Source organism: Perca fluviatilis, chromosome 3 (assembly GCF_010015445.1).
Source record: "Perca fluviatilis chromosome 3, GENO_Pfluv_1.0, whole genome shotgun sequence".
NCBI lineage: Eukaryota > Metazoa > Chordata > Actinopteri > Perciformes > Percidae > Perca > Perca fluviatilis.
This window is the reverse complement of record NC_053114.1, coordinates 45,854,758-45,869,518: the sequence shown is the minus strand read 5'-3', so window position 1 is coordinate 45,869,518 and position 14,761 is coordinate 45,854,758. Positions and strand designations below refer to the sequence as shown.

Here is a 14,761-nt window from a genome sequence, read left to right as displayed (position 1 = left end):
CACATACACACACACATCACACATACACAAACACACACACACACACACACATACACACAGATGACACACACACAAACACACAACAACACACACACACACACACACACACACACACACACACACACACACATACCACACATGCAGACACACAAACACACACACACACACACAAGCCACACACACACATACGGACACACACACACACACACACAGGATACACTGAATCACACACACTAACCTGTACACACGCACAGATACACACACACACACACACGCACACACACACACACACACACACAAAGAGATGCGCTTGAGACACACACGGATAGACAACACAGATCGCGTTTACAGACAGAGAGGATGGGGGGAGAGACACCTGCACCTCGATATGCGCTAGGCACACAACGGCACCGTTAAGAGTAGAGAGAGAGAGAAGAGAGAGACAGAGAGAGAGTGATGCGGGAGGGGCCCGCTGCCCTGTCGGAGAGTCTGAGCAGGATGGATCAGAGAGTGATCACATTAATTTCAGTGAGAGATGTGAGGAGAGGAGAGGAAGATCAGAGGAGAGGAAGATCAGAGGAGAGGAAGAGCATATGAGAGGAAGAGCATAGGAGAGGAGCAGGAGGGGAACAGGAGAGGAGAGGAACAGGAGAGGAGCAGGAGGGGAAGAGGAGAGGAGAGGAACAGGAGAGGAAGAGCAGAGGAGAGGTACAGGAGATGAACAGGAGAGGAGAGGAACAGGAGAGGAGCAGGAGGGGAAGAGGAGAGGAGAGGACCAGGAGAGGAAGAGCAGAGGAGAGGTACAGGAGATGAACAGGAGAGGAGAGGAACAGGAGAGGAGCAGGAGGGGAAGAGGAGAGGAGAGGACCAGGAGAGGAAGAGCAGAGGAGAGGTACAGGAGATGAACAGGAGAGGAGAGGAACAGGAGAGGAGCAGGAGAGGAAGAGGAGAGGAGAGGACCAGGAGAGGAAGAGCAGAGGAGAGGTACAGGAGATGAACAGGAGAGGAGAGGAACAGGAGAGGAAGAGCAGGGGAGAGGAAAAGCAAGGAAAAAGGAGAGATTTGGGCGCGGGGGGCCCATCTAAGCTTATCTCGTCCCGGGCCCAGGCAAGACTGTCAGCTGGCCTGTACACACACATGCAGACACACACACACACACACACACACACACACACATATGCAGACACACAGATACACACACACAGATATGCATATACACACACATGCAGACACACACACACACACACACACACACACACAGATACACACGCACATACACACACAGATACGCACATACACACACGCACACACATGCAGACACACATGCAGACACACACACACACACAGATACGCACATACACACACACACACACGCATACACACGCAGACACACATGCAGAGACACACAAACAGATACACACATGCAGAGACACACGCAGACACACAAACAGACACACACAAACACAAACAGACAGACAGACAGACACAAACACAGACAGACAGACAGACAGACAGACAGATTGTGGTATGAATCTAGATCTCACTGCGGACGGCTCTGGAGCGTCTGGGGCCTCGGGGCTCAGCACTCAGCACGACCTTCATGTTCTCGTGCTCCGACTCCTGGGCCGCATCCGCCTCCGACGTCGCCATGGAGACGGGCGACAGGTCGTCCTCCTGAGGCATCGCCCCCGAAAACTTCTCCGTCTGAGAGGAGAACAGAAAAGATGTCAAATTATATAAATATCTGTGTATTAAAAGGTGCAGTAGGTATCTGCTGAAACTGACCCCATGTTCCAGTAGAACTACATGAAGCAGGTCAGTTAACTGTTCAGATGCACCAATCAGGGCCAGGGGAGGTGTCTAACTGTTCAGATGCACCAATCAGGGCCAGGGGAGGTGTCTAACTGTTCAGATGCACCAATCAGGGCCAGGGGAGGTGTCTAACTGTTCAGATGCACCAATCAGGGCCAGGGGGAGTGTCTAACTGTTTAGATGCACCAATCAGGGCCAGGAGGTGGTGTCTAACTGTTCAGATGCACCAATCAGGGCCGGGTGGGAGTGTCTAACTGTTCAGATGCACCAATCAGGGCCGGGGGGGAGGTGTCTAACTGCGTGTCAATCACTGCTCATGCACACGCATTCATTCTCCCTTGTGGGGGGAGGGGCTTAGGAGACCGTTTTGGGCTTTAGCGGAAAGGGGGGTGGGACTGATAAGTTGTTGATGTCCTGGATCTTCACAATCCTACCTACAGCAGCTTTAACGGTTGTATTTCTGTATTTTTTTCACAGAAATTGTCCGCAGAACGTGATTCACAGTTTGTATTTCTGTTCATTTACATCCCGGGGAGATTAAAGAACAGATTTTAGTTCAGACGTTCACTAACGGAGCAGCTCTGTTTTTAATTAAGGGACAAAGTCCCAGTAACGAGCTGCCAGGACTTCTAATTTACAGATTTATTTCTTAGAGGGTAGCGCTGAAATCTAGATGTTAAATCAGGTGACAGCAGTCAAGCTGTGTGAAGGCTGTAATCTGGATCAGAGGGTTGGGCATCGTTTGGATTTTAACGATTCTGATTCTTCCCTTTGATTCCTGTTCTCATCGATTCTCGATTCTTTGAGTGGTGGAGTTGAAAGGGGTCACATGCTGATTTCACAAACAAGAGGAAAGATGTTTTTCTTTAACAGGGCTTTTTCAACGTAAAATAAAGCCAGACTAGAGCGCCGCTTACTGGGCTCCATGGCTGCAACCTGGGCTTAATTTGAGCCGGAACATGTTCTGGCACCTCCTGTCTCACCCACTAGCGGCGCCAGGATTTTGATTGTAGGTGGGCCTCCAGAAGACTGGATGGGCCAGTTAAAATAAGCAAAAAAAACGGGTTCCCCCTGCAGACACACAGCCAGAATCTAACGTTGATGTTAGCCTAACTGTTAGCCTAACTGTTAGCCTACTTGCCTTGCTGGTGTGAGGGGGACGGGGAGGACTTGATGGGGAGAGGGCGGCCGAGCAGGATGGTAACTCCTCACTTAAAATGGCGGGAGTTTCCTCCTCCTGCTCCTCGGAGCGTTTCTCGCTGAATTTAAATGAAAACGAGCTGCTTCGCTTTGCTTTTCGTTTCATATTAGCTAATAGCTACGGTCTGGGTCTGTCTCATTGAGCTAGCTTGAAAAGCTTGCGTGCAAATGTCATTCATTTCATTGTGATTCATTTCATTGGATCACTTGCTGGTGACGATGCGGCCTGTGGGCGGGGCTTAAGAGTCCACACGTGGGGTAGAAGCCGCTGATTGGCTGAGAAGCTTTCACTCAAAGCTTTCCTCGGGCTGTGGATGAACTGCTAAACTGAAAATCACCCACTACTCCCTATAGGCTCGGTTGGAAATGGGCGGGCGGACCGGACGTTGAAGGGGGGCCCGGACCTGAAAATGGGCGGGCCGGACCTGCAAATGGAGCGGGCTGGGGTGTCGACCAGCCGAAGGGCATGGTGGTAAAAAAGAATGAAAAAAATAAACTACTGTTTGTGTAATGTTCAATGTTGTTATCTGTCCTGTTTGTCGTTATTCCCCCATTGAAGTTCCACAAAAATCTTGTGTTTGCATTTTCGATGTGTTTTGAGGTGAATTTTCAGGGTAAAGACGGAGGGAGGGAGGGATGGAGGGAGGAGAGGGATGGAGGGAGGAGAGAGGGATGGAGGGAGGGAGGGGAGACAGAGGGAGGGGGAGGGAGGGAGAGAGGAGTGGAGGAGAGAGGGGCACAGAGGGGAGGATGAGGAGGAGAGGAGTGGAGGGATGGAGGAGGAGAGGGACGGCAGAGGAGGGCACAGAGGAGGGAGGAGGAGAGGGAGACAGAGTGGGGAGGACGGAGGAGGAGAGGAGGAGGGAGTGGACGGAGGGACGGAGGGAGGAGACAGAGGGAGGGAGGAATGGAGGACACAGGTGGAGACAGGAGACACACAAGGACACGAGACACAGGACACAGGAGACACTGGCACGAGACACACAAGGAGACAGGAGTGGAGTGGAGGGAGGGTAGACACATGAAAGGAACAGGATTAAAGAACAGGCCTGCCACCTAGGGGAAATGCACAGAATCGAACGGAATAAATGGATCCCAAAATGAGATCCATCGAAGACCGACAACCGGGATGGATCCCAGACCGAAATATAACACGCCTGACACAAGGAAAGGAAGGAGTAGGCATGTGGCCAAGGAAAGCTGGCCCCAACAATGGACAGCCGGACCCCGAAGGCATGTGTATGGACAGGAAATGGATAACACACGGACACACAGGACACGACACACACCATGATGAAATGGATTTAACCCACAACACATAAGCACACAGGAATCAGACCAAGGAAGCAGAGAAGGATACTGAAGGAAGGAGCCAAGGAAGAAGGACACGGAAAGGAAGAAATGGACGTAAAGAATGGACACAGCACTGCCACGGCATACCCAGGGCAGGCTTGACAGCCCACACAAGTAAATAATGGAATACAAGGAAAATACTTAAATATGGCACAGTAGGTAACAAGGAATGCACAGTGAAGAAATAACAAGAAGAAAATGAAGGACAAGTGAACATTTTGACAACAGACAGAAGAATGTGAAGCCACAAAAGAAGTAAATACAGGAATATCAGCATGAAAAGGTAATGAAGGTGAAGTGAAATACACACAGCATAGTAGAATGTGAAGCCCAGCAGTGGCATAAACACGACACAGTAGGAATGGAATGGCCAAGAAGGTGAAATGCCCACAATACAGCATAATGGAAGCCAGTGAAGGATGGAAGAAAGGAATGAAAAGCAGTAGGTTTGTTTGGGACAGAAACCTGGAATGGACAGCATTAGACCAGGTGGAAATCTGTGCTTTGGTCTGATAGGTCCACATTTGAATCTTTGGGTTCCAAGCACAGGTGTCTTTGTCGCGATGCAGAAAAGATTGAGCGGGATGGATTCACACATCCTGGTTCCCCGGTGAAGCATGGAGGGAGGAGGAATGTGATGGTGTGGGGGGCTTTCATGCCTGGTTCCCCGTGGAAACGCTGGGAGGAGGAGGACAGCTGGTGATGGTGTGGGGGGCTTTCATGCCTGGTTCCCATTGAAGCATGGAGGAGAGGTGTGATGGTGTGGGGGGCTTTGCCAGGTATTTGGGGATTTATTCAAGAGTGAAGACATACTGAACCAGCACGAGCTACCACAGCATCCTCTGTAACTGTATCCCATCCCGGTTTCGTTTGGTGGTTACATCATTTATTTTTCCAGCAAGACAATGACCCCCAAAGCACACCTCCAGGGCTGTGGGGCTGTGTGGCCAGAAGGAGAGTGATGAGTGCTGCATGAATGACCTGGCCTCACAGTCACGGACCTACAAGACCATCCCGAGAGATGAGCAGGGGAGGTGCAGTGTGAGCTACAGGTGAAAGGGCAACCTGTGTAGCCAACAAGTACTTTCAACATCTCTGGGAGAACTCCTTCAAGACTGTTAGGCTCGGCTGGAGATGACTACCTCTTATGGCGCTATCAAGAGAATGCCAAGAGAGTGTACAAAGCAAGTAATCAGAGCAGAATTTCACTTTGAAGAAACTGAGATATAAGACTATGTTTTCCAGTTGCTTCACACTTTTTGTTAAGTACATAATTCCATGTGTTCATTCCTTAGTTTGATGCCTTTGTTGAGAATCCTGACAGAAATAGTCATGAAAATAGAAACACATTGAATGAGAAAGGATTATTAATCCAAACTTGCCTGTATGCTGTATGTGATGAATGGATGTTATAATCTGTCACTTGTTGACCAAGTAAGCCTATGTGTAGGCTGAAAACACAAAAGAAACGGCCATTTGACAAAGGTGTATTAATGAACAAAGAAAAACAGTTGCCAGTCAAGTAAAAATGCTGACACCACGGACCCAGCGACAGCTGATGGACAGCGATGGTGCTGAACAGATAAGAATGCTCTCAAATCAGTGCTGCAGCTATAGCTGTTACATGGCTCTGTATATATATATGTTTGATAAGAAAGAGCTGGACTATCATTATGTAAATATCTTTGACTGTGTGCTAGGTGTTTCATACTATGATCTTCTCACTCACAGTTTTGGTTGACATAAAACTTAAAAAGTAATTTAGCCATCTAAAAGGTGACAAAAGGTGATAAAAACTAACTAAGAAACAGACCCCATGAGAAAAAATTTAAAATTGTAGGAGAAAGTTGCAAAACTTCCAGAAAAAGCTTCCACAAAATCCTGGCCCCAGCCAAGGAGACAACGTGATGGAGGTGTCTCTAGACGAGATCCAAGCCCACTTTGGGAAAACAATCCCCCACTACATTGGGCAGTAATGACAGAATGTAGAAATCCTCAAACTTTTACTTAAACAAGCCGTTTGGAATTATACTTTGTAGAAGGAGTTCTGCACAGGTAAGTTGGTTGCACCAAAGGCTTGTTATTGAAGGCTTTTAAAGCTAAATAAAGACCATCTGAAGTTTGCTGTTGGTATGAGGCCTCATTTAACAGAGTCAGTGTGGTGTGCTTTTTGTTTGGTTGTTTGGAAATGTTTTTAAATTTTTAAAATTGTATTTCTATGCTCCTAACACTTTGATTTGAAAGTGCTTTTACAAATAAATAAAATAAATGTATTACTTTGTGGGAAATAAAGAGAGCGTTTGTTAAGCAGGGAAAGAGATTAAATAGACTGTGTAAAATTTAAATAGAAACAGAGGAGATGTGATAAGAAGGTAAACTTGGATATTTCTGGGTGGAAAGAGCGGTCTGTATAGCAATTACCCTATATTGTTCTGTTAAGGCAGCCAAATATTCAGCTTATTTGTGCAGTGATTCCTGCAAGTCTACTGAGAGTAATTTATTCTTTAATGTTTGTATTCTCAAATGTCCATTTGTGTGTGTTATCAGTCAGTGCCAAGGGGTTAGAAACCAGCTGACAGATGGGGTCATTTGGGGAGGAGCCAATAGGGGCAGAGATGTGTGGTTCTCATGGTAAGGGCAGTACCAGGTCAGCAGAGGTCAGCTATACTCTCAAGAGACCATGTCATCAAGCACACCTAATAGAGGGTCAAGCTTCAGTTGCCAGAGCCCACTGGAAAAAGAGATCCACAAGACCCAGACGTGGAGAGTTTATTGATGATGCTTTGTTAATGCATGTCACCTTTGTTTTACATTTTGGGAGCTTTGTTCCTCATTTTTGTTGTTTTTGTTGGCTGACTTTTTTTGAGGCTTTCTCATCGTTTGTCACCTTTTTGTAAATTTGTTTGCTTTTTGTCACATTTTGTTGACATGGCTCGTACAAGGCATAATAAAAGAGTTCCTTAGCCATCGTTAAGATTAGTAAATCAAACAAAACAAAAGATTACATTTTTTAACAACAACCTGTTTCTCAGCCTGAAGATATTAAACTCTCTCTCTTTGCCTTTCTTCTGGGGAGTTTCTGAGTCTCAGAGTCGGCAAATCTGCCAAATTCTGCTTTGGAATGTCACGTAATTACAGTTTAAAAACACTTTCCTGTGTTTTGGTTTGGCTTACAACTAGGCGGGCCAAAAGCTAGTGCATGACCCAAATTGATACTCTGGACCGGATCTAAATCTGCAGGCGGCAGTTGGCCTACGGCCTTGAGTTTGACATATGTGACAGGGGGTAACTAGTTTCCCAGAAGGCCACACTGGAAATGAGGAATCCACGAGGGCAGACATGGAGAGAGATTACTGTAACATGCTTTTATTTAAGAGGAAACATTTGACTGCTATTATTGCATGACTCATATACTGTAGTCTTCTAAACACATTTGGGTCCTCATAAAGCCCCCATAAAAGTTAAATCAAAATTCCTCAGACAGCGACAAATGCACGTTGAATAAGCAGTTTCAAAAAGTTGGAAAAAGGCCAAAAACATCAGAAAGTGCCAAAACTTCCAAAAAATGGTAAACACATTAAGGTAGAGCGTCCAAGTTGTTGAAGAAACTGCATAAACTGCCGGAAAAGCGTCAAAAATGTTGCTTTTCACCGACTGCAAGACCCAGGCAGACCCAGGGGGCATGCTGTGGAATGCGCCTCCTCAGCTGATCTAACAGCTGATTGGTTCAAGAATCGACTCAACATGATGACCTTTTATATAAACTTTTTATGAAATTTTGATTTGGGGGGATTTTAACTGTTATGTGTCTGATTTAAAGGCTGATTCTGAACAGACCACATGTTGTGTGACTGATAGTTACGTTTAGAAGTCAGAGAGACTAAAATCTGATCCAGATCACAGATCATCTCCAGTCTGTTGGTGATTAAAAATCAGCACCAGATCATCTCCAGTCTGTTGGTGATTAAAATCAGCACCAGATCATCTCCAGTCTGTTGGTGATTAAAATCAGCACCAGATCATCTCCAGTCTGTTGGTCATTAAAATCAGCAACAGATCTCATGTAAGAGCATTCTAACAGCTACTCTGTCATAATAATAACAACTGGAGACTGGTGGAGGAGCGGATTTATGGTCTGATAACATTTTATTAAATCAGAATCGGACCACAGTGTTTCTGTCACTACTGTTCGGTCTGAAGGCTGCTGGGATCAGCTGGAAACTGTCCCAATTGACCGCGGAGTTTAGTCACCACCCCTCCCCCTTTGTTGCTCCGCCGGCTCTGTCCACTTTCCAGGGCGAGGCTCATCTCATAACGCCAGCCTTGTGTTTTTTGAGGAGGAACGAGAACGGTGGGGCAGTACTACACGGGCTCGGCGGAGCTCCAGCTCAGCTGCGCAGCAGTTAAAGTAAAGGTCGTCTTAATAATCCCTTAAAATAAAAGCGTTTTCAAACCACTACAACCAGCTCCTAAGTAATCAGCCTCCCTGGAAACTCACGGATCACCCCCCACACCTCTCAGCTGCTCCGATAGCGGTCTTTCACCCACAACTCCCGGCTCCACCCCGGACTGGACTCCCGGACTGACGACTGATTAGACTAAAAGTCTGTTAGTTGCAGCAGCTCTTTTACTTTACCTGGAAGTTGTCTTTCTTTTCTGTCGGTATGAACGGACTCCAACACTGAGTTTGATTCTTTAGAAGCTTTGAGAAGGTGTGAGCCAGACATATGCTAATTAGTGTAGTTTGTGGAATCTAGCTACAGGCTACATAAAACCAAAAGTATATTATTTTCAAAACATAAGCATGGTTTTACCTTCTTTATCTTCAACAGTTTGAACTAAACTGACTCCACCAACGTACGCTATAAGTTCTAAGACCCCCCCAGGTGGGAGTTTCTTGTTGGATTTCTTTGTGTGGACTTTCTCTACTGTGGAATTTTGGACAATACATTTTTATTTTCTTGTGGGATTTTGAGTGTTTTGTTTAATTTTGTGTTAAACATTTGATTTGAATCTTGAATTGTGTGTTTGTGATTTGTTGGGTTTATCTTTACGTTTAATATGCATAGGGTTGTACATTTTTTTATGTGCACGCTGTGTGTTTTGATCGATATCCTAACACTACTGACATACAACTTAACGAACTCAGACCTATCTTAGACAGGTGTAAAGGGATTTTTTTGTAAAAGTGGAAGGCCCGACGCAAGGCGAAAACCCGACTCCAATAATCTCTAGAATTCTAATCCCCAGGGGTTATTCGTTGATGACCCAAAAAGACCAGAAACCTTAAAGAATCACCCGGAGACGATAGAATAAAGTCAGGAGTATTTTTACTTACTGAGCAGTATTTTGAAGTATTTATAAACACATGCAGGCCTCCATGTCGAGTTACACAACCTCACCCCTCCCAGTTGCCAGTAGCAATAGTCACAAGTTCTCCCTTCCTTTTATTCTGTCTGGGTGTAGTCCTTCCCTCTGTGTCCTCAGCAGGGGAGTTGGAAGCTTAGATCAGGCCCAAAAAATCCAGCCCGACCCAACCTGAGCCCGTACGCGTTGTGTCCGGCCCGGCCCGCGACACTTTAACTGGAATTATGAGCCCGAGCCCGATTTAAACCTGACACTGCTTTTTAATCCGTAGGGCTGTTATAATGACGTGTGTGTGTGTGTGTCTCTTTCTGTGTGTGTGTGTGTGTGTCTCTCTTGTTCTTGTTGTGTGTGTGTGTCTCTCTGTGTGTGTGTGTGTGTGTGTGTTGCAAAATCACCCAAAGGTCCCTGTTGCAGATATTTCTTCCTCTTCCTCTTTATTTAAGTAACGTCTCTAAAAAAGAATGTCACGTCTGATGGACAGTGGACGGGTTTCTGTCTTTTCTCTCAGAGACTGTGGACTAACATGAGCCAAGGAACCGTCTGAATGATCTCCAGGAACCTCAGGAGGGAGGACAGGTATGTTTCTAAAGTTTTTGTGAGAACTTTTCCTAATGTAACTAAAAGCTGAGCCACAACGGCGAGATTTAAACTTCCCCGACAGACAACAGTTTGTGAAAACAGCGTCCTACCGTATACCCAACGTTCACTTTTCATATCGCAGATTAACAGATTTGGTTGTTATAGCCTGAATAGACTTCCTTTGATTTCGTACGTTATAGTCTGTCCCCATTATCGTTGTTTATGAAGAACTACATATCGTCGCAGTTATGACGTACTATGTATGCTGCGGATATGAACCGAAAAAAAACAAAGAAGGTCATCGACGGCAGACCGGAAACATGGCATCTTTCTCAACACCGTTTTGGTAAGGAACAGATTAGTAGATAGAGAGGGACTCAACTTTTGTTGGTCAGTAGCGGGAGAAGAACCGAGAAGTTCATGCATGTACTTATGTAAAATGTCGAATGATCTCCGCATGCTGCTCTGTGCTCATGTGCGAAAGTGTGTGTTAGCATAGCTTCTACCGGAGACGGTAAGATGGAAGTACCATACCAGAGTCAGGCTGCTGCTGCGTGGGAACTTAAAGAAGCTTATTCAAAAAAGCTAATGTGAGGTTATGTTCAAACCATAGACTGTAATATAATTTAAATACTAAGTTGGGTTATCTCTCTCATCTCATCTGTTTCTTTGTAAATGTGAAGTCTTTGATACTAAGGCGTCATTTGAAGTTGATGCAATCACAATTTATTAAGTTTACATAATAACAATAATTTCGCTAGAATTCTTAAACCTATTTTTTAACTTTATAGCTTTAAATTTGTGTGTGTTTCTGCAGAGTTCCAACCAGAGTAGTACAGCTGCTGCTGCGTGGTGGTGTATCTGTAGCTGCTGGAAGCTGGTGCTGGTGGTGTAGCTGTAGTTGCTGGAGCTGCTGCTGGTGCTGGGGCAATTGATGATGTCTCTCCATGGACTGGCAATCTGCAGGGGGTAAATATATACTAATGGAGTCAGAAAGTGTGCTATTGTCTTCTGAATAGTGGCTGTGAAAGCTTCCTGAGACACTGTAACATGCAGTGAATTTACATCACAGTAGGACTGGGTTCATGTAATGAGCAGAGTCAGGGGGCCCGAATCTTTGAACGTTTTAAAATAACATCATCTTTTGTCATTTCCCATCACCTGTTTCCTGGGTGAAAGTCTTGTGTTTTCTCCTTAACTTCTTCAGGACATTAACACCTGTTTCCTGGGTGAAAGTCTTGTGTTTTCTCCTTAACTTCTTCAGGACATTAACACCTGTTTCCTGGGTGAAAGTCTTGTGTTTTCTCCTTAACTTCTTCAGGACATTAACACCTGTTTCCTGGGTTGAAAGTCTTGTGTTTTCTCCTTAACTTCTTCAGGACATGAACACCTGTTTCCCTGGGTGAGAAAGTCTTGTGTTTTCTCCTTAACTTCTTCAGGACATTAACACCTGTTTCCTGGGTGAAAGTCTTGTGTTTTCTCCTTAACTTCTTCAGGACATTAACACCTGTTTCCTGGGTGAAAGTCTTGTGTTTTCTCCTTAACTTCTTCAGGACATTAACACCTGTTTCCTGGGTGAAAGTCTTGTGTTTTCTCCTTAACTTCTTCAGGACATGAACACCTGTACAACGTGCTGCTGACATGATTAAATACTGGAATACATTCACATTACAGAGCTTTACTTGTCAGAGTGATATGTAGGAATACTTCATGAGAACAGGCTGTGTCAGGTGTACTACAGTTTAAATATGCAATGCATGAACATTTTACTTTAATATCCTTTTTCAATCACTATCTGTGTTGTTACCTTCTGAACTTGTGTGTTTTTGTGGATCTTCAGGACCCGGACCAGGAGGAACCGATGGACTGGGAACCTGCAGGGACTCTGAGTTCAGCCTCAGCCAGGTAAACATGACTCTATCTGAATCTATTTAAAGGAGAACACCACCTAAATTCAAACAGTCTATTAGCTGCTCTTCAAGGTTATTATTTATATTATTTTTCTTTTGACTTTTCGTTGTAATTTATTTTAAGTTTTCAGAGTTCTATCAAATGCATTCGTCTTTATAAAAACTGTTGTTATCACAGCTAGCTCATTCTGACTATAAAATTAGATTAAAAACAACTTCAACGCGTTTCAGCATCCAGCCTTCTTCAGTTATAAAAAATCACTTTTTTCTGGGATTTGGGGTGTTATTTTGTGTTTCTGGTGCTTAAACACACATACAAACTTTGAAAAAAAACATCCATGCTGTTCTGAGTGAGATCGGGTTTCTGATATGTCACTACGCTTTCGATCTCCTGGTAGGCTGGTCAAAATCTGCCGCGGCTTTCTACGTCACTTGAACGGCAGGCTAGCCCTTTGTTCTGAATGGCAAAACACTGCTACAACACACACTAGTTCACCATAATCTCCAAAAGAACTACTTCCATGTCTCTGTTCTGCAGGGGATTCCTCGTTTAGAAGAAGTCTCTCCGGCTAAATCCTGCCCATGCACTGACTGAAGTTAGAGAAACAGCTAGCTAGCTCGTAGTCCTTACCTAGCTACTGAGCATGTAGTCTTACCCAGCTACTGAGCATGTACTCTACCCTAGCTACTGAGCATGTAGTCTTACCTAGCTACTGAGCATGTAGTCCTTACCTAGCTACACTGGCATGTAGTCCTTACCTAACTACGGAGCATGTAGTCCTTACCTAGCTACTGAGCATGTAGTCTTACCTAGCTACTGAGCATGTAGTCTTACCTAGCTACTGAGCATGTAGTCTTACCTAGCTACTGAGCATGTAGTCCTTACCTAGCTACTGAGCATGTAGTCCTTACCTAGCTACCGAGCATGTGCGACTGCAAACAAAGATGGTACAGAAGTGAGAGGTCTCACTCTGTAGCTAAAACAGAGACTTGAACACAGGGTGAAAAGAGGAGTTGCAGCAAAGTGCAGTACAACAGAAATATGGTGTTCTTTGAAAATTAAACCATGTAAACCTATTCTGGTACTCAGAATACAAGTATGGACCTGAAAATGAGCAGAATATGGGCTCTTTAAATACTGAAATACATACCAGTTACAGAGCTTAACTTGTCAGAGCGATATGTAGGAATACTTCATGAGAATAGGCTGTCAGGTGTACTACAGTTTAAATATGCAATGCATGAACATTTTACTTTAATATCCTTTTCAATCACTACCTGTGTTGTTACCTTCTGAACTGATGTGTGTTGTGGATCTTCAGGACCAGGTCCAGGACCAGGAGGATCTTAAGGACTGGAACCAAGACCAGGAGGAACCGATGGATTGTGAATGAGACTCTGAGTTCACCCTCAGCCAGGTAAACGTAACTCTATCTGAATTCATTTAAAGGGGAACACCACCTAAACTCAAACGGTCTATTAGCTGCTCATCAAGGTTATTCAGTGTGCCGATGTGCTGCAATAGCAGCAATCGGCAGAATGACTATTATGCCCCATACTTATTCGTCCACATTTTTGTCCCGCTACTAGTCACGGAGCATTGCAAACACATGCACACAAAATACATCAAAACGTGTGTAATGATCGAATGGTGCTATGACTTTTCTAAGAGATTTGCCGGCGACGTTTTCCGAAATAAACCGGCAAAAAAATGCAGCAAAATTTCCCCTATATTTTAATGGGAAATCTTCTGGAAATCGCCTTATGCCGCTCAAGACAACCCTCTTTGGGGCCATGCTGTATCACCATACTTTAATAATTAGAAAAATAATTAAAAGTTCATACCAACTACCCGTTTGTTGTTGTAGTTTAGTTTGAGTTTTCAGAGTCCAATCCAATGCACTCTTCTTTATAAAAATGTTTTTATCACAGCTGGCACATTAGGACACGACTTGCAGAACTATAGAATCAGATTAAAAACAACTTCAACGCATTTTCAGCGTCCGAACTTCTTCAGGAAGTAACTTCCTGAAGAAATAGTTTTTAATCTGATTCTAGTTCCATGTTTGTGTATCTTGTTCCACTGGTGACTGATCTGTTCTTCTTTTTGCTGAATCTGCAGCTCCTGTCTTTGCGACCAGATGTCAATGTCGATCAGTGTCGGTGAAACTGTGACAGTTGCACTCAGAATCCCTGCAGATAAGACAGTAAACAGTAAGTATCATCAGTAAACAGTCACACAATAATACATAAAGTTAAGCAAGGTGAATGATAATGTCAGACACAACATGCTAAGTGACTGTGTTACAACACAATGACGTGAGATATTTAAACTAGCTGGATGATTAAACTCTTCCCAGTGTTTCTCCGTGTGGCTGATCTTGATTTCATCTCTGTGCGTTATTACAGGAGGAGTTGGATCTTCATCACACCATCGGATCAGCTGTTTCCCATACTGAGAAATAAACATTTTGTAAGGAAAAACATGCTGTCATTGATTTCTGACACACACACACACACACACACACACACACACACAC

The 14,761-nt window shown here is 44.5% G+C and overlaps 1 protein-coding gene across 1 annotated transcript in view; it reads right to left on the bottom strand.

The window, feature by feature from the left end:
* Window positions 1–1,718, bottom strand: part of LOC120556273 (FH1/FH2 domain-containing protein 3-like) — a 13,395-nt gene extending 11,677 nt beyond the window's left edge. Inside the window, exon 1 of the mRNA XM_039795753.1 lies at window positions 1,545–1,718. Coding sequence (XP_039651687.1) covers window positions 1,545–1,683 — 139 coding nt within the window. The 5' untranslated portion in view covers window positions 1,684–1,718. The remainder of the gene's footprint in view (window positions 1–1,544) is intronic.
* Window positions 1,719–14,761: the final 13,043 nt, after the last annotated feature.